Source organism: Podarcis pityusensis (genome assembly GCF_964106645.2).
Source record: "Podarcis pityusensis genome assembly, chromosome: 2".
Classification (NCBI taxonomy): domain Eukaryota; kingdom Metazoa; phylum Chordata; class Lepidosauria; order Squamata; family Lacertidae; genus Podarcis; species Podarcis pityusensis.
Window position 1 is genome coordinate 86,937,876 of NC_138029.1, and position 27,666 is coordinate 86,965,541.

The window sequence follows — 27,666 nt, forward strand, 5'->3', positions numbered from 1 at the left end:
TTTTCAATTCCAGTGTTAAGTTCTTGGAAAGAATGAAGTTAGAAAGAGAAGTAAAAAAGAGAATTGTTTCTAACATGTACAGAGTTCCTTTCTGTCACCACTTGCTGACCACAGCCAGCCTCATATGTTTAGGATCAGGGTGACACTTACAAGTATTCTGAGACAGTCTTAAACCCCAGTTTGTAATTATTTTGGAAATTAAAGACATTCTGTGAACACCTACTGAATGTTTCAGTTAAATTCTACTGCCTGTCCAAAACAGTTCCATCCATCCTTCTACTTGGTTGATTTTCTCAGGGGCTTTTGCCTTTTTGGGAAGGCATCATCATCATCATCATTATGAGCATTTAAATAAAATGAAGTTGTAGAGGGCTCTCTAAAATATAGTTGAATGCATATAGAGAACTTTGGTGCATTTGGAGTCAAAGGTGATCTGGTAGAGAGCTGTGATCAACTTATCAGGGCTTAATTTTTAATCATATTGCTGCTGGAGATAAAGTCTTCCTCGAAGGCAGGCCTCTTTCCCCTCTGATTCTAGACATGTGGGCACTGGGGTTAATAACTGAACAATGAGTGAAATGTATGTTTTCATACATTTCATACAATGAGTTTCATGTGAAGAGCATAGATTCATGTATGATATTATGTTCTCCACATGTTCTAGTGATGAATCATGGCACTGAGAACATACCTGAGAGTTAAGCCTTAGCCAAACCTGGCTCAAGGCAAGTGCCATGTTATAGTTGTTTCATTAAAGGGTAACATGGTACTTGATCATAACAGGCATTTGTAGCTAATTTAGATATGTTACTATTCTGATTGTGAGATCTGCTTTCAAATTGGAGGCTAAATCTAAAATGGTGGTTGATGAGACATGTTGAAAGATGAAACACTCTGTCTAGAGAAAGTAGTTCATAGCTACCTGTGATGCTCAGAACTGTTTCACTTAGAGGTTAGGGTGTGTTAAATATATGACCCCAACCAAGATGTACAAAGGGGGAACTATGGACAAAGAGAGGATGCAGGATGGATTTGCAGAGCCTTGATGTCAACAACTGCAGCTGCAGTTAGGTGACCTTTTTCAGATACCTTCTTTTGGTGGTTCCAAAGGCCACTATGTGATGTCCCTGATAAACGACAGGGCTATTTTTGTGGTTTCTGCCTTGTAAATTATCACCTTCCTTCATAAGTTAGGCAGCATGCACTATTTCAAACAGTTTCCTGCCTTTTGTGGGGTGGGATGAGGGGAGAAAAACCACCCCCTGAGTTTCATTGAACCAAGGGCAAACTGAGAACACGTAGCTATGTTGCCATCCGGCAAACCGCATTTGGAAAATACTGAAATTCATATCTAACTCCTATTGTGAAAATGAGTGTGCCCTTGGCAGGCTCAGATGACCATAAAATCCACCTCTGCCTCCACAGAAAGCACTATGGACAGACCATAAACAGTGGCACAGTATCTTAAGAGGCATTTTGCTATTCAGCCCTGTCAGCAGAATGCACAAGGACTTGTGTTCTTCAAAAGGACTTGGTGGGTCACAAAGGACTCCTGTGTCTAATCCTTAGAGAGCTCACACCACTCTGTGGCTCTTGCCCTTTAAGATGCCAGCAGACCTCGCTGTCGCAGTTCTGTTTCTTTTTTGCCGCAGCAGAGAAATAAGGACGCCCTTCTAGATTGTGTGTGTCAGAATACAGATTGAAACCATTTGGAAGCAATTGCCCTCCACTCTGGTGGAGGGAACCGTTATAAGTCAGGAGTGGGGAAACCGTTTTCAGCCCAAGGGCCACATTTGCTTCTGGGAAACCTTTTGAGGGCCACATTCCAGTGGTGGTGGGTGGAGCTAGAGGCAAAAGTAGGTGGAACATTTGATGCAGATGTTACCTTTGTGTAGTAGGCTAGTACCTACACACACTTACACACCCCTCTCTATCCATACAAGCAACAGGAACAACCAGAATTCAGAAACATCATAGCCTGACAAAAACACATTGTGTGTGTGTGTGTGTGTGTGTGTGTGTGTGTGTGAAGCAGGACCAGTGAGAGACTTCCAAGGACCAGGTTTAACCTGCTGGTTGAAGGTTTATAACCCACAGTTTATAAAGTGAGGTTTTTTTTTTAAATGGATCTTGTTGATCCCACTAAGTGACAAAGAAATCTAGGTGACACACTTGGCAATTCAAGCAAAGGAAACACCTCTTCTCTTCCCAGTAAGCAACACTTCACAATTCATCACAGAGATGGGAAACCCATGGCCCTCCAGATATGACTGGACTCCCAACCCCCATCAACCACAGACAGCATGGCCAGGGATGATGGCAGCTTGTAATCAAACCACATATGGAAGGCCACAGTTTCTCCACAGTGGATCTAACATCTTGACCAGAATGAAATGGAGAAAGGTTGCATTCTAGTAACTTGGCACGTTTCACTGGCTGCCTAAAAGTACGCCCTTTCCCTTTTCTCTGTGCTTACAGAATACATTATGCTACCACAACTGCCCTTCCCTCATTTGTAAGCATTTCCCAGCTGTCCTGTTATATTTAAAGGAGATGGGGGGGAAGAGGTTATGACCCCTAAAGAAATCTAAAGAAGGCCAAATGCCCATTAGTACCAATAGAAATGAATGCTCCTTAATAGCCGTTTGGCTAAAGACATTTCAACAGAATCTTCTTCAGTGCCTGATACTTCTAGTTAAAAATAAAACAACTTTTTGTCACATAGATATACTATAGTTCTTAACCTTAACTCTTATTTTTTATAAGCTGAGCACCTTCAAGGATAAGCTAAAACATTTAAGTTATTTTGGGTCCATAAATGCCAGTTCCCACCTTTTCATAGATACTCGTCTTTCCTTTCTCTGAGAAGTTTGAGTCTGGTCTCATCAACGCTTAGCCACAGACCCTTCTTGGAGTGCCAGCAGTCATAAAAAGAGCACCTCTGAACACATGCAGAACTCTTTCCCCTCACTGCAGCAGAAGCTCGCAGTTCTGCCAGTGAGGTTTGAGTCCTTCTATGTCATTTTTTAAAAATGTGTGTATCAGCAGCTACATCTCTCATCTTTCTCCTCAGACCTCCTCCTTCAGTCTGCCCTAAACTCCTTTGCACTTTTTAATCTCATTTCAAACCTTTCCAGCCATTCTGCATTCCCATGACTAACACATATTCCCCTCTGGCTTTGAGTACGAAGCAGTCATGTCCTTTGGGCTCTGCCTCATATTAGCTCCTAGCACTTGTTTGTTTTGGGTCCTCTGCTTTCATGGATTACTCTGGACAAGGCATTTTGTGCTGTGCTGCGCTACAGCCAGCTTGACAGCTCCCGTGTTGCATTAGATGAATCCCGCTCTAATCTTTTGCTGTGAGTGCTGGCATAGCGGAGGTGCCCTCAGCTGTATTTTTCACTTCCTTCTCTCCCTGTGTCATTTCCCACTGTGACTCCTGTCTCGCAGCCCCTCCAGGCTGATGAGTGTCGGGCTCCACATCGAAGAGGTCGAGCTTCCAGCAACGAACAATTAATTCCCCTCCACTCCACCCTTTATCATCTCTGGGAGTTTGGGCCCTCCAGGAAAAGGAACCATGGGAGATTGGCAGTTACTCATCCACACCCAGCCACCAGCAGCGCAATTTCTTTTGCAAGGGCTGCTTACGTGGGAGGAAAGAGGGATTTATCTTATTTACGACGGGTCAAACTCTGTCAACTGTTATTAAAGGCAGAAGCTGTTGCTGGTGAGCCTGATCCTGTTGACCTGGGAAGAAATGAATGAGCAAGACAAGCGGGGCATCCCTTTGTACCCCCAAGAGCTGAAGGAGTAAGCTTGAGAAACAAGCAGACACTCATCAGTATGGAGACTCCAATGTCTGTAAACTGTGAGACCAAAAGGCTGTGAAACGAAAGAGAGTGGTAGACTTTGAAAAGCCCTTAGCCTTGAATGGCATATAAAAAAAAGAAAATGCCATTAAGCATTTATGTTTCTTTTACTCTGTCCATGTTGATGAGCGTTCATATTTATTGGCTGCTGGATGTGGAGTACCTGAAACAGGAAGGGGAGTCACAGCTAGCAGGAGTGGCATAGTGTCACATTTTTAAGCAGTTTGTAAGAGCTGTTGGCGGCATTCTTCCCCTAAAAAAGAAAAGAAAAAGCCAAATCCTTACTCCTGTCCCTTCAGGGAATGGGGAAAGGGGCCATAGCTGTATCCACAGGGTACAGGCATACAAAAGAGGATGCGTTGGGATATATAGCTATATAGAGAGGTGAATGGTATGTTGTTGTTGTTTAGTCATTTAGTCGTGTCCGACTCTTCATGACCTCATGGACCAGAACACACCAGGCACTCCTGTCTTCCATGGTATAGTGAATATTGTGAATGGTAGTAGTAGTGAATGGTATAGTGGCATGCAAAAACAAGCAGGTGTAACTGCTTGGAAGAACATATATAGTGATTTAATTCTTTTTCTTCTAAGCTGGGGCAGCATGTATGGCCTAAGTCTTTCAAAAAGACTCAACTCAGGGAAGAAATAGCAAGCAAGCAACCTTGGCAGATGTAATTCTAAACCTTATGTGGCTGAAGCAGTGATCAGTGCATGACTGTGGCTGTATGCACATTACCATTTACTCTGAATCCAGTGTCCTCCCACTGCTGGTTGGGGAAGCGGTGTTCACACACATCTATCCTTCATCTGTCCTGTTTTTTCTTGAGAAATACTGCATTTTGATGTGTTTCCCCCTAAAACAACTCTGATCCAAGTTGAGAAAAAGCACAACCTAGCTGTGTTTTAAGCTGTGAACACCTTATGTCTGCTCATGCTCAGTTGAACTTGCCCAATGGGCAGCGGGGTGGGAGTAACAGCCTGATCACCTCCATTGTCTTTAACAGAAGTGTGATACGCAGCAATCAGCAGCTGAAGATTTTCATCACATTGTGTTAAATTTTTATTCCTCCTCAGCCAATTGCATGATGTTTGGAGAAGCCTCCTCCGAACCTGCTTCCTTCCTCTTTGGATACTGCCTCTGCGGTTCTTGGTTCTGGAGGGAAGCAGAACAGACAAAATGCCATTGGACTTGATGTTCTTATTGGCCCACTGCTCTGGGTGGAACAAACAGGCCTTGGCTTTTACTCAGCTTGTTTTCATGTGGCTTCCAAAGAGAAGTGGTTAAAGAGGGACCTCTGAATGTGGTGAGGATGCCAACACACTCCCCTTTTCAGTGCCTCTTGCTTACGTTTTGGGATGGGCTGGGGCCAGAGATGCATCCCACCCTTTGCATCCTACTATTCTTTTATGCATGTTAGATTAATCCTTGGAGCTATTTTAGGCAAGCCTTGGTCTGGCTAAATTGCAAGTTTGTCTGTGTCTTGTGGGTTTTGGCAGCGCCCACACAGGCTCTTAACCCTTTTTTTAATAGTTCCTCATTCATTGTCTCTCAAATTTCTGCTGGGAACAAAAACAGATAGCAAGCAGCAGTAAGTGGAAGGTTTTTCTTGCTGCCTGTGGGAAAGTTAAAACATGCTCATGTGAAGTCATCCAGGAACGTTCTTCTTCATTTCCTAATTCCACAGATTCTTCATTTTTTAAAATAATTGCTGTTCAGTACTGAATTTCCCGAATTTCATTTTTTAAAAAAAATTAAGACTTTTGCATGACAACGGAATGTGATTGGCTATTATAGCAAAATGATCTCCTAATTAAAAGCATGATTTGAGGAGGTTGAAGGTAGGGTGGGGGAGTGTTTGATGTTGAATAGATGAGCACGTGCTTTGAAGGCAGATGCTTACTGTGGAGAATTTCACCACTGAGTCTGTTCAGCTCTCCTTTACTCTGGTTCCCCCCATAGGTGAGCAGTGGAGAGCACAATCCTATGCATGTATCTGAGGCAAGCCTCTTATTGGTTCACTGGGGCTGACTCCCTTGTACATAAGATTGCAGCCTGAAAGTTCCTTTCATTCAATCACAGTTTTGGAATAATGGATTTCATGGGTTGTGCTTAACTAACATTTACTCAAAATAGGCCCATTAATAGCCATTACTAACTTAGGTCTGTTAGGTCTACTCTGAGTAAATATTAGTATTCAGAAGCCTATTATGCAAGTTAACTGAGCTCATTCGCATGTTTTCACTTACAGAAATTTTGGCAAGGGTTTTGATTGTGGACAAGACATGTAAGAGTTGTTTGGCATTATTTAGAAATAAGGGAAAGACAGGGGATGCTGAGCATGGGTAGAGAACTCCGATTCCTAAGGATACCTTTCCATGATCCCCTAAAAGGACACCCCACTTTTCACTTTTTAAAAATGTTCTTCTCTTGCAAACTCCTGTTCACTCAGAGATCTGTTAACCACAGACCCCAAAAGTTGTGGATTAGCTTTTTGCACAGCGCAGAGCCCTCCCATCTTCTCAGCTGTTTCACGCAGGTGCAATTTTGCTAAATCAGGGATGTCCTTTAAAATGAGGGACATCCGAGAAGAGACCTCAGCAGATGTGATGTAGAGGCTTTCCTATTTATCTCTGAAATAATATGGCCTGACAGCTTGCTTTTCAAACTGGAGACTGGCATCCTGTGCGCTCAGAATTAGTTCCAAATTCCGTTGCTTGCAGTATCCATGAACGTACATGCTGAAAATATGCAGACCTGGCTAAGGAGATGACAGACGTGTGGAGTATGGGTAAGGGAGCGTTCTCATTAGTCCTTGGAATTGGCTGCTCCGGAAGAGGGAACAGCTGGGAAAGGCCTGGCCAGTGTCAGAGCCATTTCTGCTGTGTAGCTCCCAGCCCAGCATCACGAGTGTGGAGCCATGAGACTCTTTAGGAAAGGCTCCTTAGCACCAGGTGTTTCCTGTTTTTGAGCGGGGCAAAATTATTGCTGGATGACACACGGCTCCCTGTAGACGCCAAACATGTGACGTACCAGGATTGAGCAGGGTCTGTCTCAAAAAGCCAGTCAGCAAAATGTGTGCATGTTTTGGGAGAGAGGCTCTTAGCTCATGTCCTCCATTTGCCGTGCACCCACGTTTTGTATCTGCATGCTGGGTGTGTGCTTTCAGGCACTCTGTGTTTTGGGCTATGGTATTTAGGCATGTGCACTTAATCTGTTTGCCCAGGACGCCCCAGAATTAGTGAATTTGATTCCCAAGGAGGACAAAGAGCTATGTGGGTGTTATTTTCTGTATGTCAGTGAAATCATGGAATCTTGGGGGGAAAGTTAGTGCAACTCACCTTCTTGGAACCTCAAAACCCCAAGAGAACTTGAAACCTCAAGGTGTGGGTATGTATCTCCTGTACTGCTTTGACTTTGTGGTTTAATCCAGCGAGCAAAGCAAGTATTGTTCAAGGGTTAATGAGCTCCCATAAATAAGTTTGAGGTGTCCTGTTTTTGTGTAGTTGGAAACTGTTCCTGGAATAGACATACCCACTTCTGCTGTTCCTGCCTCTATTACAAGTTTGCTTACTGGAATTGGTGCTGGCAAGTTGGGCTGGGGGAAAGAGCTGGTCCGCCCCCTGTTGGAGTCTCTGGTGAATGTGTTTGCAGGCTCCTGAGCAAAGTTTCTGATCCTACCGCTTCAAAACATGTTATTCTCCACCCTTTCTCTGTTATTTAAAGCAGGGATGCCTCCCCCCCCCCAGGCCCAGTTTGAATCACCTGGGGATTGCATCAGGCTATTGTTGCCAAAGGGGTACCCTCCTGGGATGCAGGGCTGTTTTCTTGCCTGGTCCTGTTTATTTTTATTCTCTCCCTGTGCTCTGCAACCTGGCTTTGGGGAGGTCAGGGTTGTCCTCTTGAGAGCAGCAAGGGATGCTGTAGAGAGTTTTATGTGTCTGCTTTGCTGGGGTGCTGAACAGCCACTCACTGAAGGAGACTGTGAAGGTTATGCCATGACTCAGGTGCTAGCTGAGCTCTTGGCTGGGTCAGCAAATAAACCCAGCCTCTGTCAGGTGCAGCTGCAACCTTTCCATCATGCATGCCCCTTTGCCTCCAGAGATGGGGCTGATGCAGCCATTGGTTGCCAGTGATTAGTGGGGACCTTGCAGATAAAGGAGCATGGGAGATACTAGTGAGTACAGTTAGCAGGGCTGGATGCTGCTCTGAGAAGTTCATCATGATTGATTATTGGCTTCATTGAAATCCTGGAGGTGATTTCTTTACACTAGGAGAGGGCCAGTTTTCTAGGTCAGGCATGCTGAGAGAGCTGCAGTCAGAGCTATCATTTGGTTTGCAAGGCTTCATCTGCCAGCTTGGTGCTCTGCAGCTTGGGCTTGTTTACTTATTTATTATTTCAGTTTGTGTCCCTCCCCCCTTCGTCAAGTGCTGATGTCAGGGCAGGTCACAGAATAAAGTAAGGATATCCATTAATTTCACAAAACAGTAAAATCGCATAAAACAGGGAAAGCATCAAATGAAAGCATCGTGCAGCAATGCAGAAAGCAACCCCTTTACAGCTGGCAAATTGATTCAATCCCCAACAAAGGCTTGAGTGAACATATACTTTTTTACCTGGTGCTGAAAAATAAGCAACAATGATGCCAATCGCACTACAAGGGGAAGGGAATTTCACTGCTGAAGTGCTATCATCTCACCTGACAAAACACCCTTTCCCCTCTATCTGGAATGGCATGAGGACTTAAAATGGGGATAAAGGTAGTAGTAGTAGTAGTGGTGGTGGTGGTGGTGGTGGTGGTGGTGGTGGTGGTAGTAGTAGTAGTAGTTGTATACCACCCTTCATTTGTAGATCTCAGGGTGGTTCACAAAATAAAAACACACCAATATAAAAACAAAATAAAAACAAACCAAGAATCCCTCCCACAGCATATTTAAAAGGGCATCAGATGTTAATCAGCCCAAGGCCTGGTTGAAGAAGAACCTTTTCACCTGGCACCTAAAAATGTATAATGAAGGAGCCAGCTGAAGCTCCCTGGGGAGAACATTGCAGAAAATGAGCATTCTCTCTCTCTCTCTCTCTTTTTTATGAAACAGCATTTATTAAACCAAGGATGAGAACCAAAGCATTTGCAAAATTATTTTCCAGTAGAATACTCACATAAACTTTTATGTATACATGGGGGGGGGGGGGGGCTGCTAGACCAATTTGTACACCAAACAAAACACAGAACAGGAATTCGACAACATGAATATTCTTTGTTGTTTGTGGACTTCTGGTTATCTTCACAATTAATCTTTTGAAAATTGTCCCCAAATGTTGTAGCTAGAAATGAAAAGTTTTTGGCTAAAATTTTGCATAGTACCGGTCACGGTTTTGGAAATCTCTATGTGCATATTTTGCATCTAATCTGCTGTGAGGCACTCTGTCAACCGGCTCGTGACCTCAATGGTTCAAACACGATTCGAAGACTTCATCCACAGCTTTCTCGTCCATCTCTTTGCTGATGTTCCGAACAGCCAAGATGGAGCAAACAGCTCTGTCTTTTACGCAGGTCTGCTGATGCTGCTTCAATCCAAATTTAAATCGGATTATTTCATTTAGGAGGGAGCAATCACCACTAAGATTAACAGCTTGAATCTCTGAGCAAGCTAAATGCCTGATCTTATTGAACCAGTCCACATGTGCACGGCAGTGATCAAAAGCATGGAGAAGCTCATGTGCAACCACTCTGGTCATATGAGACTGGTGATGAATATTGTTTTGGCACAGTACAATCTGTGATGTTGAAGAATCAAATCCTCCACTGACACACCCATCACACTCTTCACATGAGAAGTGTCGATCTTTGAAAACAGTGCAGCCAGTATTCTTCATAGCATCAAGTAGCAGTTTAGCATTTGGACTGCTTTCCAGGGCGATCTGCAGCATCAGCTGGTGAAGACGGCCTTATAGAGCATGGACTGCTGCTTTTTCCCGCCTCCGTGGCTCCTCTTGGGAAACAGGCCATACCCAAAGTTGTCATCCCACTCTCCGCTGGAGCTGCGGCTCCCGGGATCCTGCGGCTGCTCCGGAGGAGGCATCTCAGAAGAGCCTCCTTCAGCCATTCAAGCACGTCAGAAACAGCATGGCTTGGTAGGCCTCACCGGCCACCGTAGGTCACTCACCGTAGTGATCAAAAGGATCATTCTTGTGCTGCTGCCCTCAACCTCTTGTGGAGGAGGCCCACAAAGAAGGGCCTCAGTTGGGTATGGATAGGTTCATATGAAGAGAGGTGATCCTTCAGGTATTGTGGTCCTGAGCCATGTTAGCATCACTCCCAGTGCGCTAGGGTGCATTGGCTCTTCTTTTGACCTTCGTGCATTTAGTGCAGACGTTTGAAGAGAGTTTCTGTGTGTGTTTGGTTGAGAACAGAAACCTTCTTTAGACTCCACACTCAACATTGTCACTATTGACTCTGGTGGTCCTGTCGATGGGGTTTGTATCCACACCTGCCCAATGACGTTATGACTGGGTGTATACCAATACAGTGGTGCCTCGCAAGACGAAATTAATCCGTTCCGCGAGTCTCTTCGTCTTGCGGTTTTTTCGTCTTGCGAAGCACGGCTATTAGCGGCTTAGCGGCTATTAACGGCTTAGCGGCTTTAAGAAAAAGGAAACAAACTCGCAAGAACTCGCAAGACGTGTCGTCTTGCGAAGCAAGCCCATAGGGAAATTCGTCTTCCGGAACGACTCAAAAATCGCTAAACCCTTCCGTCTAGCGAGTTTTTTGTCTTGCGAGGCATTCGTCTTGCGGGGCACCACTGTATTGCAATCTCCACTAACTTCTTCGTTCACTTAAGGCAGGACTTTATGCTTTAATCTGTTTTATGATCTGTATTATTATTTTTTATATGTGAATTATGTAGCTGCTTGGGTATGCTCTGAATGCAGACTCTGAAATAACAGTACAGAAGTACGAAAGGCTTTTGTGAATAACCTCTTCAGAAATACCTAGTGTTTACTTGAGTTCATCTGAACACAGCCATAATAGCGTATGAACTGTTTACATCTATTCTGAGGTCTGAATATAATGTTTACATAGACTGGAGAAACTGAGTGACAGATCACTTTTAACATAGCACTTACCATGGTTTGGAACTATGAAAGGGCTTGAGGAAGTTGGGCAGGTAGTAGTCTAATACTGTACATGAATTCCCTTTGGCAAGGTATATAGAAGGCAAGGTATATGAAGAGGAGATTAATTGACAGAGATTTTAGAACATCAGAATCTGAGGACAATCAACTGGAAGACTCATTAGCTAAGGTGGATTGATAGGAGCAAGAAGCTTATATTGAGAATATATCTGATTGGAGGTCAGCCTTTAGCCAATTCTTATCACCTGGTTGAGGAGCATATTTTATGAGTGCTCAATTTATTCTTGCAGAATTCTTATGTGTGGGGTAAAGTCTTTGTGCTGTGTGCTACTTGAGGCTATGATCTGTGGCTAATCATGACAATCTGAATTTGAAGATCTTAATGCTGACTGTTTTTCCTCCACCTCTCTCGCAGGACTGCCCGCAGATCCTTCCATCTACCCAGATATATATCCCTGTGGGTGTGGTGAAGCCCATCACTTTGACTGCCAAAAACCTGCCACAGCCACAGTCTGGACAGCGCAATTACGAGTGCATCTTCCATATCCCTGGCACATCCCAGCGTGTCACTGCCCTGCGCTTTAACAGCACCAGCATCCAGTGCCAAAACACTTCGGTGAGTCTTTGGAATATAGTTATCTTTTGAGAAGGCTGCTTTGGGGAAACGCAACAGAAATTCCCTGTTTGCCTCTTATGCATGTTTGGCCTCAACTGTGCATGTATCTGAGAGGAGATCACATGTTACCCTCTCTGCACAAAAGGTGTCCATTCTGGGTCTTCCCCTCCCATCACACAGCTCCTTTGGTGAAACGGCACCCCAGTCATTCCCGTTGTTTCGTGCTGCTTCCTTGCTTTATTGGAATGTACGAAGTGTGTGTTCATGGTGCTCCTGTGGCCTTGGAAGCAGTCCCGATCCTCTTTCTGCCGTTGTGTTTATCCGCTTTCCTTTTTTCCTGTTTCTCTTTCTCTTCAGCTGTGTGAAATTGTTCTGTGCAGGATCAACATCCCCTCCTTCCTCCGCTGCTCTGCCAAAGCTACCCAAGGGGACTCTGCTATGTTTTATGAGCATTTCCAAAGAAATTTGCTTATGAAAGCCAGAGAAAGCTGCCTAGGCCTGAGCCAGCTTTGCTTGTGTCCCAGAGGAACTCCCATCCTTCTCTCTACTCTCCCACACTTGGGCTGATCCAACTTTGCAAACAGAATTTAGTCAGTTCTGATTTATATCTGGCATTGTACACCTTCCCACATCCTCAAACACTTTCCCAGATTGTATTTCTCTCTCCCCCACCCCAACCCCAATTTCTGCTCCTCTGCTCATTCTGTTTTGCTTAATTCAGTCGATGCCACCCATCCCCTCACGAGCTGGTGCAATCCCTAGCCTGGATTCTCCGTAACAATACTGGATCTGTTTCCTCAGCTAGTCAATCTATAGTAGCTTGACAATCAGAATCTGTTTTAAAATGTTTCTGCCTACTACTTACAGAGCTCTGGCTATGTAATTCTGCCTTGCAACCATAGCCTCTCCAAAGGTCAGGGTGGCTGATGCGATGAGGCATTTCTGCAAAGTTTCCTTTCCCAGACTGGTGTCTCTGCACCTCACCGGGACAGTGTGGAGCTGGGGCTGGATGTGTAGTAGCACCGGTGAATATGCTGTATCGACTCCAGTGGTTCCCTCTGACCTTGCCACCACACCATCACGTAAACTGCAATCCTGGTGTCAGGAGGTTGGCTCCATGGCACTACCTGGCTGCTCCTGCCAGATGTACTTTCCTGCTGATACCCTCTTCCACTTTATCATAGCCACTGTGTTGAGAGGGGGAAGTTTGTTTCTCCTTGCAGTCAAGCCAGATCAGTGATCTTACCTGATAAACCTCAAGAAGTTCCACATGCCTTACATTAATGGATGAATTATTTGCACTACACTCTTAACATTAAAGACTAGCAGGTCTAAAGTCTTCATAGTCCTTTCATCTGCAGAGGCATGCCATTCCTTGGCTGACCCGCTGGGCTGTCTTCCAACCTCCACTCATTTGCATAAGAGTAGCCCCTCCTCCTCCAGCTTCCAGTTTAATCCTTTTAAACATTTCTTTTCTATCACTTGCACTGTGAAAGCTCATTTGCAGCCTGGTGTGAGCAGCATTCCATAAACTTCTGCCCTTAAGCAACATGAATAACATTGCAGAGTTATGGAAGAGCTAATGGTTGCTTGAAAAGGGCCTTTCCTCCCTCCCATTCGTGCCAAGGATTCTCTTGGCGCAAACCAAGGTTGAGAGATCTTGGAGAGCACCATTTCCCTCTTATGCTCTGGCAACATCCTTTTGCAAGTTTTGGGTGGGGGAGAGGAGAACTCTAGCAGGAAGCTTCTTTAGAAATACTAGTTCATATTTAGTTCTACATTATCTGATGTTGCCTCTGATGGGGAAACAGTGCAATTTGGAACAGTGGAGACTCAATGGTTCAGTAGACCGTAGAATCCAAAATGTTGTCTGGTTTTTTAAAAATGTAATTATGGATCCAGGAAGCTCGGGCAAAGCAGTAGGAAACAGAAGGACAAGAAAAATCAAATGGTGAAATGAATGCTAAACTAGAAGTAGGGGTTGGAAATGAACAAATAATATTTGGGCTGGGAAAGAAAACACAGAACAAAAAAGGGGGAACACTGAAGTTATACTTTACAGAAATGAGGATAATTTATTTTTTTAAAATCTAGCCTGTTGTTGACCTAGTGAATTCCAGGGTGCTGTACAATATTTTTTTAAATGCCTGAGTAAATCAAAATGTCTTAACCTGACAATGAAAATGTTGTAGCATCAGCATCAGTAGAGCTTCCTTGCAGAGAGCATCAACACTGTCCCTTGAAATCTACACAATGTACTCAACCAACTAATGATTACTTGTAGAAGGGGGTCTTGTTTGAAGATCTTCATGTACAAGGATGCTAGGATGGGTAGACATGCTGCTTCAGATATTTGGGTCCCAAATTGTTTACAGCTTTGGAAGTCAGCACCAGCACCTTGAGTTGGTCATGGAAGCAAATAGGAAGCCAATGCAATGCTTTGCTTTAATCGGCTAGTAAGTTTTGGAGACAATAGCTTTGGATTGGAAGTTATACCCCCATATGAAGGAGCATTCACACATCAGTAGAAGCCAGGGAAGAAGTACTAGTGACTTTAAATAGTTTTCTCTCCTCCCTGCCACCCTTGCACCTGTTGAATTGCACCCTTAGATCCCCCAAATTATCATGCGTTACTCTTGATTCTTCTTTCTGCACTTATATAGGCAACATATGAATTAGGCCTGAGGAAACTCACATTCTGTCTTGGGAAAGCTTAAGCTAAGGCAAAAGAAAGTTTAAAAACCACAGGACTAAGCTGGGGTACGCTAATAGCCCTGTCTTAAATTGCTGGAATGAAGGAAACATCCATGAGGGATGAAATGGAGGATGCGAGAGAGAGAGAGAACAGTCCTCCCTCACCTTTGCTTGTAAGGGCAGACTGCCCCTTGCCCAATGACAATGAGTCTGTAGAGGCTGGTTGATCATCCTTCTTTGCAACACAGCTTTTGCCACTCCCAATTGCCAGCTTGGAGAGGATTCTTCAGAGGTCAACTGAGCAGCCATTTGCCCAGCAGGAGACCAGTTACACAAAATACCTTCTTGGCCATCTGAGTGCTGTTACTGAAACATATACGCAGCCTAATCACATCTAGCTTGCAGTACTTGAAATGGTCTTGATTAGGGGGTGGGAGAATCTGCTCCCAGGCAGTGTAAATGCTTCAGAGGAGCCATTTTCATCTGCTTCAGGAGAAAGCAAATGGGAAGGAAGGGGATTTCTGGCCTATTTCAAGAGTAGGAGACAGCTGCTAGTATATCTTGTTTCACATCAGCTGCACTTCACCACTGGAAACTCAAGCATGAGTCTTGGAATTGTCTCACAAATATTTATTCTATTTTGTGTGCATGTGCGCACACCTGCATTCATACTGTCCTTTAGTTAATATACTATTGGGATGGTTAACAACCAGTAAAAACAATTACAGTAACAAAACAGTATATCTTAACAACCTGATTAAAACAGTGGAGACAGTAAAAAAAAATGCAAGCATTGCAGAGGACGTGGGGAAGTCGTACCACTACATCATGCGGCTGTTTTATTTGACTCCTAGGTGTGGCAGTATTAAATTTCTTGGGGTTTCTTTGGTGAGAAAAATAAGTACACAGTTAAAAGGTATCATTTTATATTGAATTCACAAGTCACATTACAACTTTTCAGCACCCCTCATTTTGGGAATTTGAAAGTTGCAAAATTCAGCATGTCTTGCTGCCCCACAGTCGTCAGCCTTCTTGACTTTGCTCAACTTGCTAGTATTAGAATGATAATGTGATATATTCCTTACAGGGGTTGGGCTTTATGCACATATAGTGGATAGAAATTTATCACTTGAGAATTTATTCTCCACTGATACCTACTGTAGTCTATCCTGTCCACTTTGCAGCTTTGTACTATTGCCTCCTTTCTCTCTCTTCTCTCTCTCTCTCTCTCTCTCTCTCTCTCTCTCTCTCTCTCTCTTACTCTGCTGCCACCTTCTTTCCCTCTTTTATTTGAATTTTTTAAAGAACACTTTTAATATTTTGAAAACGGAGAGAGAGAGAGAAAGAAAGAAAGAAAGAAAGAAAGAAAGAAAGAAAGAAAGAAAATACTCTACCTTTAGCTAATCCCACATTCCCTCCCTGCACTATTCAAGATCCTGGCTTTTAGCTAGATAAGATTACAAGTAAACCTGTACGTCTTTCTTCATCTCTTCCTTATATTAGCCCATTGCCATCATGCTTTTGAAATTAAGATTCCAAAGCTGAATCCTGATGGTACTGAGTATCCTCCTTCTCATTATATTTACCAGGACGTGAGCACTCAGGGTCAGGGTCTCCCTCTTCAAATCTCTTCTTTAAACCCTCCCATTTCACTTCAGCACACAATTGAGCTTAGTTCTCTCTAAGGAGATTTGGGATGCTGTGTACTGAAGGACACTGTTTAACAATAAACGCTATGGTTGAACAGCAGCAGAAGCGCTGGCTTAATGGGTCTTGAAGGTTGTATCTGAAATGCAGCCTGTGGGAGAGGAATCCTGTATCTATAGCAACACAAAACCTGAATGAAGGGAGGGTGTATTCTCATCTATAAGCGGGAGATTGGATCAGGATTAGAAGGCCAGGAGGTAACTTGAATTCTGTCAATGCCATAACTATTCGATTGACAAAAAGATGCCAAAGAAAGCAGTGCCTTGGAGCATTACCAGAATAGTTCCGTACTTCCATCCAGTGGCTTACTGTAGACTTTGCTTAAAGCGCATCATTATAGCTATTGAACCATTATATAAGAAACAGTGGAGTCACCCCTAGTCTCCTTATTATGTATATGATAGCAGCATAGAGGTGCCTCCATAGAAAAATTGGCCTAGAGGTCCTTGCTGTGTGGACAGACAGAAAGCAATTCTGAGCCATATTGTTAACAATGGAAGCAGCCAAAGAGAGGTCTTAAAGCTTTTGCAATGCAAATTGGTGTCTGCATTGGAATTAGAATCCAAATCAAGGGGGGAAGAATCCAAGAAAAGTTAGGGCACTGAGGGCAATTCACACTGCCCGTGATTGTGTGCAGTTTTCCCAAGGCAAAATATAATCAGATTAAATGCATGTTTTAAATAACACTGATGTCTAAAACACACATTGCTAAAAGATTGGTGGTTGCCTAATGCTAATGTTTCTGCTAACCTGTAGAGTTTGTGGAGTATGGGAACTGACCTCAAGATCTGCAGAAATGGAAGGGACTTGAGAATGCTATTAATCACTCAAGTTCCATGAATTTCAATAATATTTGGGACTATACCCCATGTGTCTCAACTTTCAGCAGAGGATCCTACCAGTACAGCTGCACTGCCTGCAACATTCAGTTTTTGTTTGTGCGTCTGTTTAATTTACAGGGACCCAGATTTAGCTTCTACATTATCAAAATCTCTCTATGTATGCAGAATGCAATACCAATATATTTTTGTAACATTTTTTCAGCTGCTTAACATATTAATGTTCCCCATATCAAAGTCCTTTTTTTAATCTTTATTTTCTTTCCAGTTTGGGTACTGGAAATTGTAGATTTCAATGACATCAATATCTGAACTCCATTTTTACACTCAGTTACCATTCTAGAACTCTCTTTCTAATTCAAGAATCTGTTCACACCTAGAAGGGACACAAGTGTTCTTAACATTTAAAGGCAACTAGCCAGGCAGTTTTAAAGGCTTCATGTTCACACTTTTCCAAATTTTTCTCTATTCTCTTGCTTTCCCCCCCACTCCATCTGGTTTCATTGTATTGCTTCACACTTTGCAAAGTTGGTTAACTTTGCAAGGTGACATGAAACTTAGAAAACAGCTTTTTGTCCATACCCTATGTTTCTACTTTATGGTAACAAAAGCGGGACAGATTTTTATCAGGCGCGTCTTTGTGTATGCTTGCAAATGTGGCGCGTGCTGCAGCCCTTTGAGTCAAGACTATATAGTTATGGAAGTCTCGGATGGAGTTCTCCTCCACAATATGTGGGGGAAACTAGCCAGCTTAGATGACTATTAAAAAAAGCATTTGTCTACTGACTTTTAGCTGTCTTAGACATCTTTCTCCAACCCTGGTGCCCTCCAGATGTTTTGTATTATAACAGACACCATCCCTGGGCACTGGCCATGCTGAGTAGTTGGAGTTCTCCAACATCTGCTGTGTACCAAGCTGAGGTTGACTGTTCTAGGGCTTTAAAGCTCCAAACCCAGCACAGTGCAGACTGGCAACCAGTCCAACTAGTACAAAATCAGTGTTACATGCTCCAGCTGTCCTATCCTCATCAACATGTGGGTTCTGCCCAAGTTAAAGTTTCCCAGCTGTATTCAGTTTAACCTGTATGTCACTAGTGCGTGGATCACTAGGGTAGCAGCCACAGCTAACAAGTCACTCCTAGCAGTGCCTCTAGCTGTGCTTCCACAGACAGAACCCTGTGAAGACCCCGAAGATGTGAATTTCGTCCTTCAGGGGAAGTGCAATCCTGTCCAAGGCTAGTTGTAAACCTCCCCCCAGATTTACCGGTTTCCTCACCCACAGCACCTCCATCTTGTCTAGATTAAGCTTCAAGCTTCTTCTCATTCATCCCCAAGCCACCTCTTGAGCAGCGGCTGAAGAGTTTCGCAACCTACTGGGACAAGCAGTTGGAAGTGAGAGGCAGAGCAGCGTGCCACCTGCATATTGGTGGCCCCTCACCTCAGGCCTCCAAGTGATCTCTTGCAGAAGTTTTGTGTAGTTTTTTTCTCAAAAAACAACAACATGGCAGACAGAATGGAACCTCGTAAGCCAAAGGCCGTTTGGCTGGAACAGAGGTCCCCCAGCATCATCTTCTGGGTTGATTCTTCAGGAAGTTCTCCTGTGACACTGTGCCCCCAACCCTGAAAATATCACTTAGAGGAATTCCGGTGCTTCCCCAAGCATTCTGGTATCAATATTTCCTTGCTGTGTGAGTGTGATCCCTGCCCCCTTGTCAACCAGTGCTTCCATTGTGACTGAGACCCCTTAAACTGCAGTTTCATTGCTACTGTAAACATCTGTTGAACAGTGCCCAGACATCTCCATGACAAATTGTACCTACTCTCCTGGCTCCATTTTGTGACATTCTAAAACTAGATTGATTGATTGTTTCATTGATGTAGAGGTTAAGAATTCTGCTATTGTGGCAAATACAGAGTGGGGGGACGACGACATCAGCAAGGCCAAACTATCATTCTGCAGCAGCCCTCTACCTCACAGCAAGGCTACCGGTTACCCCCACCCCCACTCCCCTTCATTACAGGGATGGGATAAAACACTTACACTGATCTGTCCTAGTGTGGGTATAGCTTTGGAGGGAAAGTTGCTGTTTGCTAGAAATGTATTTATTTATTTTTATTTTATATCCCTCCTTTATCCCAGAGCAGGACCCAGTGCAGTTCACAGCATGTATTAAAACAATTTAATTAAATGACTATGCCTATACCTATTGAAAGCAGCCCTATTAAAAGCAACACTGAAAACTATTAAATAGCAGAACGACAAAAGAGAAAAAGAAAATGTACACCACCACTCTCAGAAGACCCGTTTGTGGCCAAAGGCCTGTCTGGACAAAAGATATATTTGCCTGTCTGGCGAAAGGAAAGTGGAGAGACAGCTAGGCTGGGCTGGTGTCACTATCAGGGAGTAGCCACTGAGAAGGCCCCCTCTCGTGACCTCACCAAATGTGTCTGTAGAGGTGGAGGAACCCATAGAAAGGCCTTCCCAGAGGATCTCAAAGCCCCCGTAGGATCTTGCTTCTTCTTTTAATATGCCTAAGTTATTTTGTTTTGTTGGAGGAACTGGTGGCATGCTGAGTCAGAGGGATGAGCTTGGGCTCTCTTGTCCTTTTAGTGTTTCACAAGATATAAGAGCAAGGCACCCAAGAGATTATGACATACATTTTTTATTTATGCATTTAAAAATGCAAACTGCACCTTTTAACCTATAAACAAGCAAGGTTCTCAAGGGTGTTTACAACCATTAAAACACAATAAAGGTAATTTTAAAACATACTAAAATATACTGCGTAGCTAAAAAAACACACACCCTAGAACTTCCATTCTTCACAGCAGGCAAGCATTTTACATCCCAAAGGCCTATGAATATAAAATAATATATATTAAATATACAAGTATAAATTAAACATCCAATAAATATTCAATTAAAAACTTTGCTTCTGTTCATTTTGGACCTGAGTCTAAGGGATCTCATTATGGCTGCATAAAAACCCGAGGCTCTAAATATGCTGAACTTGGGGGATGTATAGTTTTAGAATTAGGCAAATTTATAAGGGAGGGAGGCTGAGTTACAGGCGGTGATGGAGAAACATAAATGCTAGGCAGGGAGAGAGCAGATGTAAAATCAAAGCAGATGTCAAGCCCTGGTGTGTGTGTGTGTGTGTGTGTGTGTGTGTGTATACGTGTACATACACACACGCACGCACGCACACACTGGTATTTTACTGGGCCTTGAGTACATTTACAGGGCCCCATAAATCATATACACAAGGCCCTTTTATGAGCACTGCACACCTACAGTGTGTGTGTGTGTGTGTGTGTGTGTGTGTGTGTGTATTAGCATTAGCCAGGCACAGAGAGGGAAATAGCACTGGATCTTACAAATCCAGAAACGTTGGTGGAGGGGAGTGCCTCTCTCTCTCCAAGCAGCACCGACATTTATCTTTCCTGCAGCAGTGTTTAAAGTGAAAAGGGAGTATCAGGAGAGTTTGATAGGATCCAATTAAATTCTAGCAGATAAAATAATGATGAATTGCAGTTGAGCCCCGGCGAGACATGATGCGCATTACTGCCCTCCCTATAGTGCTGGGAAGGCATTGAGGTCATCAACTATAGAAAAATAGGACACAGTTGCAACTGTACTATTCGTGCAGAAAACAGCCTAGGGAAATGAAGTTGGAAGCTGATTGTGTGAGTATATACGTTCAAGGTGGATGTTCCCACTGTACCATGGTTGTTTATGAGTCTATGAGATTAGCGGACAGGCCGTATTCCTTGTTGAGAGCCTTTCTCTTTAGCCATTGCATACACTCTGGATATGGGACTGACAAAAAATAAACAAAAATATTAGATACATAAGTTTCTTACTGTGATGGAGAACATTTTTACAGTTTTGTACTTCTCTGAATGAATGAAATAAAAGTTCAGAATAGGTCCACTAAGCAAGCGTTGATAAAATTATCCATTGAATTGCTGAGATTGCTTACCTTTTTCAAATCCCTCCTTGGTGCAGCTGAGTGCGTGTTTAACCTAAACTAGTCTTGCTAGAGTTCCCCCTATTAGAATAAATAAGGAAAATACATTGAAGGGACTATTGTTAGTCAGGGATAGCATGCATTACTTAAGAGTGTGAGAATTGGGAATGAGTAAAAACATTTCATTTCTTTTATCTTTGGGTTGGATTGAAACTTTCTCTAGCCTGTTTCCAAAAGCATCCATCTGAGTATTTTGTTTCAAGTGTTTTTGATACTATGGTGGAACACGGTAAAGAGAAAACTCATCAGAAAACAATCTGAAAAACTCCAAATAAAGTATCCTGGGGGGATATAGGCAAATCCCTTCATTTGAGTTTAAACCTGGACTGATTTGGAGCCTTGTGGAGACAACACTGTAAAAGTGTAGCATCTTTCAAGGAATTCGCTGTTTGAACTTGAGGTGTTTATTCCATACTGCAGACATTTGGAGGGTGGGATGCCTAGTAGATCTTGGGCATCTTAGCTTTCCCATTGAAGAAACAGGGCCTAGCCTGCCTAATAATAAAGATGCTGAAAACGTGTATGCCATGAGCATCTTATTTTTCCTCCCCCTGTTATGTTCCTCTGTAGTGGATCTTTTCACTGGATTCTGATGCTCTTCCTCCTTTCCTTCCTCTGCCTGTGTTTCCATATCTATACTATGTCTCTGGGTGTCCTTCTGCATCCATCTGTTTGCTTGCTTATCATGCTGTGTGCCCATCTGTGTAAGTTTCTGTCCACCTGCATATGTGTGTTCCTCTGATTTTTAAAGACAGATCATTTGTTTTGAATATTTGGTGTAGACTTTGGAAACAAGGAGCATTTGTGGTAGACTTGCAACAGGTGATGGATTTCTCAGTCAAGAACGGAGACAAAATTATGTCAAAGGATGGAAGCAGGCAGGCAGCTAGTATCCACTTTGGCCCACTCATAATTAAGGACAGCCAGGATAGGCTAAGGAGTTGGTAGGGACATTAAATAATGTTTATGATGTGCCTGAGTCCTTGGGTTCATTGAATTTTGATGCCACATAAAGTCCTCCTTGCTGCTGAAATTGGCAGAGTGCCACCCATGTTTTGTCAGCCTCTTACTGTGTATAGCCACATGCATGACTACATGGTTTAGGCATGTTATAGCCTCTGTGTAGATTGCTGCTTGTGGAGATACTTTTATGCTCTACTGTTGAGATATGGAAGACAAAATTTGGACCTTGATGAAGGGTGGGGTGGGGAGACAGAGCTGCATAAGGCAGCTCAGTTTTTATGGACTCTCTCATCCTGTGTTGGATCCCGCCTTCTGACCAGTGTGAGCCAATGCCATGTTTCACAGGGAAGAAGAGTTTTGACCCTCCCCCCGGGATGTGAAGAATGCTAGACATTCCCAGGGCGGGAGCAGAGGAAGTTGGGCCATCTCAGGTATAAAGCGTTTCTTTCAGACATCCTAACCTTTATCCGAGAGAGCTGAATAACTGATAAGAACCACATGCTAGCTTCACTCAGAGAAAATAGAGGGGCAGGAGACAGACTTTTCTACACAAAGGTTTCCAAACAGACCAGGCTGTGAAGCCATTGCTGAAAGTTGGCTTGTGAACCCTGACTTGTTTGGAAGCCATTGACTATAGTTTCCTGGCTTGTATGAAACAGGAAATGAAGGTTAGCTGCAGCTTCCTGGCTTGTGTCCGCACATGGGTGAAAGGACAACCAATGCAGGGTCTATACGGGGTGCGTGCAGGTTCATGGAACTCATGCATATCCTCACTTGCTAAACCAGGATCTGAATGTCCAAATATGGCCATTGATTAATTTTAATCTTACTGTATTGTATTAATATGTTGCCAGCTTTCTGGAGGTTCATAGAATCATAGAATCATAGAGTTGGAAGAGACCACAAGGGCCATCGAGTCCAACCCCCTGCCAAGCAGGAAACACCATCAGAGCACTCCTGACATATGGTTGTCAAGCCTCTGCTTAAAGACCTCCAAAGGTTGCTTTTAAAGTTTGTAAACCACCATAAAATCTTGAATGAAGATCAGCGGGACCAGAGTTCAGTGGTAGAGCAGCTGTTTTGTACACAGAAGGATCCACGTTTAGTTTCTGGCATCTCCAGTTAATATAGGACCATTTAATCCATTTAGTCAGTTTGATCTACTCTTTCTAGCAGCAGCTCTCCAAAGCCTCAAGCAGGGATCTTCCACGTAATCTGCTAGTAAATCAGAGATGTCAAGGGACTGAATCTTCTCTCATTTGCATGCAAAAGATACGCTTTACGTGCCCCAAATTTGGTCCTGCCCCAAATTTGCCTGACCATTGCACACTTCTGGCCATTTCAGCAATTTAATGAAGAGAAAAACAATGCCAAGAAAGTTATTTGAGATATCCCCCCCCCCCCCCCGTTTAATTCATTTTAGCAGATGAAAATAAGACAAGCCACTACTATATGATTACCCAGCCTTCTTCAGGCCACTTCTTGGAAACCCATTTTATATAAAATAATTGCACTGAAGGTGGCTTGTTCTGCTTTTACAGCTGATTCTTTCAGTTGAGGCAAAATGGCCTGTTGTGAGCACACAGAGCAGAAATCCACGCATATCTCAGTGTTCGTTGTGACAAAGGCCTCTCACTTTGCATACCGCTCACTTTGCGTATATTGTTATTGTTGTTGCAACTCCCTTGTGTGTAAAATGAGGATTATAAAATAGATTTGCTTCTCACATTCTCCAATGAAGGCTGCGAGAGGGCAGGTGGGAGTGTTGATTAGTTACTGTGTAAATTTCTGTGGTGCGTAATTGCAGAGCGTTGTAATCTAAATATATGTATTACGGAAAGTAAAAACAAATCCTTTTTGAGCTTTCAAGGCATGCACAGGATCCATCTGGGTATCTGTCAACAACAAATAAATACAGCTTAAATGAAAATAATTGGAGTGCGGCCAAGTCTTGAGGTCAGGGATCTGTAGCAATCACGACTGGCAAATCAGCAAGACAAGTGCAGGAGCTTTTGTTGTAGGAGAATGGCACAGAGCGTCAAACTCAGGCTAGCGTGGTTAAATGCACTTCTTCTTGGTGCTTTCCAAAGATGCACTCGTCTATGAATACAATACCTCTCTACCCCAACCCCGCCCCCTTAAGGCACTTGCCACCAGATGCAATTTATGAGTGTTTGGATTATTCATATATTCCAGTTGATTCCCTTTAGATCCTGATTTTGATAATCTGCTTAGTAAATTCTTCAAGAAGAAACAGGGCAGAAGACTGACACTTGGGTTGGACCGCCAAGCGGGGAAGCTTGGTAGTGTATATGTACCAACGGTTCAACTATTAGGTCTGAAGTAACAAGTAGTGCTATTAACTTGAGAAAAAGCAGCATTAGTCATTTTCACTCAGATGTGTAGATACTTATTCTCATTAGTTAATGGTGATTTATTGACAGCCATTTCCACTAGAAATGATGAAAGGATTTGTTTGTGGGGATGGTCGTATATGTATTGGGGTGACTGTCCCCCAAAGTCAAGAAAATTGGGTAGCCAACATGGTGCCGTCCAGTTGTTTGTGAACTACAATTCCCATCATCCCTAACCGCTGGCCTTAATGGTTGGGGCTAATGGGAATTGTCACTGAACATTTGGAGAACACCTCAATGGCTTCTACTTCTGTTATGTCCTGCTATTCCAGAGATGTTATTTTGTCTATGTATAGTGTAGCACGGCAGAAATTTGAAAGGCCAATCCAGGTAGCACTTTGTCATAACTATTAACTCAACTGATAAAATATCTTTAGAAATGTGTATTTATAAACATTCAGATGGAGAGAAAATAAGAGCATTGGCATCATGCTACTACTAAGACAACAAATCAGCAAGCATTATTACTATTTTTATAGCCAGCCTTACCTCATTGTATGTTTATTTGGAAATAAGCTGCTTTGATTTTGGTGAGAGTAACTTGCAAATAGATGAATCAGACCCTTGTTATACAGTATATTGTAGAACATTTACAATCTAGGTTAAGTAAAGGAAACAAGTGACACAAACACACACATACCTTTCAGTCTCAATACATATTAGCATGAGGATTCTTATCTGCGTCAACAATTATGGCCACAGTACTATGGGGTATATACTTTGCATATACTTTGAATAAAGGGTGAGATTTTCTGTATGTACCTTTAAGAGGGTTAAAAATATTAAATGGCATAGAAAATAAAAACAAAGTAGAAGCACGAGTAAGTGTTTGGCTTTGTCTGTGTAACTCGAGCATGTGGTGTCAGACTCCTGGCCAAAGCTCGAGCTTGTTGGCTGCTTTCTGCTCTGTCTCCTCCAAAACACCCACCTTCCCTGGCTTCCCCTCTGGCTCTTGGGATGCATGTCGGGCTCCCTTCCTATACACAGTGTTAGGAAATCCAGGAATAGTTCAGGCTGTTGTTGGCAAGACCCAAAATCTGGCTTGTTCTTCCTCCGGTTGAGTCATGGAGAGACTGGCAGCTGTGAAGGCAGACAGATTCCTAGTTCTTTCCCGCCCCCCAGATGTGCCCCTCTGTCCTTCTTTCTGTCCATGGAAGAATTGAAAGAGACAAGTTAATCTCTTTTAGCATGTTCTTTAATGTGCACAAACATGGTAGGTGTGTTTTAAGCAAGCCACTCGTCTTCTTTGCAATGATTAGGGCTTAGTTCTCCAAAACAGCAGATGAGAGGGTAGAACCTATGGTATATCGAGACAGCAGGTAAAGGCTCATATTACTGACTCCCCTTCCACACTGCACACAGAAAATGAGAGGTCAGGATTCCACCCTAGCTCTAGTTTTCTCTGCATAAGCTATCTTGGGATTCTTCTCCAGTACATTCTACAGGATGTAACTGAGCTTCCTCTTTCTACCCCTGCAATGGCTTGCTTTAATGGTGTTGTTTACAAGGCAGAAGTAAAAAGCTATCAGGAAATGTTTCCAGAGTTCTAGATAAGTGGGACTCTTGAATTAGTTGTAGCAATATTGTGCTATCTCGGTTCTGATGTTCCACAGTCTTTGGCAGAACAATGAGAGTGAGATCTGGATTTTGAAGATTGTTTTGGGTTCAACTCTCTCCCACAACCCACTCTCCTTCCTGATAATGATGGCAAGGAAAGAAAAGTGTAGTGATGCTTATTTCAGAGGGCAAATAGTGATGATGATGATGTTGATGAATTAAATTACAATAAAACAATCACAGCAATTAAACATTAACGTGAAGCAGCAGCAGAGCAGATAAAATATTAATATTGTTAAAGATAGAACAAAGTTGTTTTATTCATTTATGTTGCTTTTAATATAGTCTTTTGTTTTTGCAAGCTTCCTTGAACTATATGAGGAAAAGTGGGGTATAAGCATTTCAGATCTATATATATATTTAAAGCATGAACTGGAACAGTTACCTAACAATCTTTGGGATCATTTATGTGGGAATCAGTATTGTGCACAGTGGTTGTGGGAGACTTTTGTCTTCTTAAATTATTGGCTCATAGTGTGAAGTTTCATTTTGACTCAGTCAAAACCTGTGCAACATGCTGTTTCCAATCTCCCACAAATCTTGCTTACTAAGGAAGGCAGGCCTGCCTTTCCTGAAGCAGAAATGCCCCTCTCTCCTACATGTGAGTTTCTTTTGTCAATGCAGGCACCTGGAGGGTTAAATAATCTCTCCCCGCTTCCCCCTACTCCACACCCAAATCAGAAGTAACTCATTTCCAAAAGGAGCCAGGGCAGAGAAATGCAAATAAGTGTTTCGGACAGCTGCAGGCTGTATGCCTTCCTGAGATGCCAGTGCCCCAAATGAGACATGTCAGAGTACAAATTGAAAATGCCAATTTCACTTACTCTGCCACGCTGCTCGTCACAGCTAAATCCTTCTCTGCTGCCCCTCCCCCCACACTTCCCACTTACCGAATGATGGGTGCTTCTCCTTAATGTAAATCTGCCTGACTTCTTGGGTTATTTCTGCAGTGGGTCTCTTCAGCCAATCTTAGTGGGACACAGCTACAAAGGAATGGAAGGGGAAAAGGTACACGGAAACTCTTCCTTCATCCATATTATCTGAATGTCAGTTATCTTCTAGTGATCCATATTTAACTCCTGTACTGCGTAAAGGCCTTATTGATGTGAGCTTACAGTAGCTGTACCCCCATTTATCTGAACTTCTGGTTGTTTCGGCGCTGCCCAGCCCATTTGTATATATTTTTTTTCTGGAATTTGTGTGAAGTTGCTTGGAATGTACTGGGTATATGTTTATCTAGTTACAGATGTAAATATAAACAGTGACTAACAGATTACTTTTTTAGAACAGAACATTTCACCTCCTGCCTTCCTCAGCTGCCCAGCTGTGAATTCAAGTCATAGAATCATAGAATCATAGAGTTGGAAGAGACCACAAGGGCCATCGAGTCCAACCCCCTGCCAAGCAGGAAACACCATCAGAGCACTAGGCCAGAATTTTTTCTCTTGTTTCCAGTGTTCTTGGATCGGGTGGCATTGCCATTGCAATAATGGATAAATCAGCGAGGGGGTGTGGCTATCTGAATGGAAGTGTTTTCCAGTTGGTTGTTGCATCTCCCCCCCCCCCCAAGATTGGCTGTGTGAAATCCTAAAGCATCTGTGTGCATCAGTTGCTGTTTTTAAAATGGAAAATAAGAGAGGAGGGACTCCAGGTGTTTGAAATAATGTTCATATCAGGCCCAATGTGTTTTGGAACAAATCCATCCTTGGGGGCACATTTTTAGCAGTGTTTTGCAGTAGTAAGAGTCCTCATGCATTTGGTGAAAATTGCTTATAAA

At 43.1% G+C, this 27,666-nt stretch overlaps 1 protein-coding gene and 1 pseudogene across 5 annotated transcripts in view; one reads left to right on the plus strand and one right to left on the minus strand.

Moving 5' to 3' along the window:
* Positions 1–27,666, plus strand: part of PLXNA1 (plexin A1) — a 299,658-nt gene that overhangs the window by 188,097 nt on the left and 83,895 nt on the right. For all 4 annotated transcript variants that reach the window (XM_080996881.1, XM_080996879.1, XM_080996882.1 and 1 more), the window contains exon 10: positions 11,424–11,624. In XM_080996881.1, the coding sequence (XP_080853007.1) occupies positions 11,424–11,624 (201 nt within the window). The remainder of the gene's footprint in view (positions 1–11,423; positions 11,625–27,666) is intronic.
* Positions 8,900–10,016, minus strand: LOC308472255 (mitochondrial inner membrane protease ATP23 homolog pseudogene; annotated as a pseudogene). Its single transcript has one exon. The product of its transcript is annotated as a mitochondrial inner membrane protease ATP23 homolog pseudogene (transcript).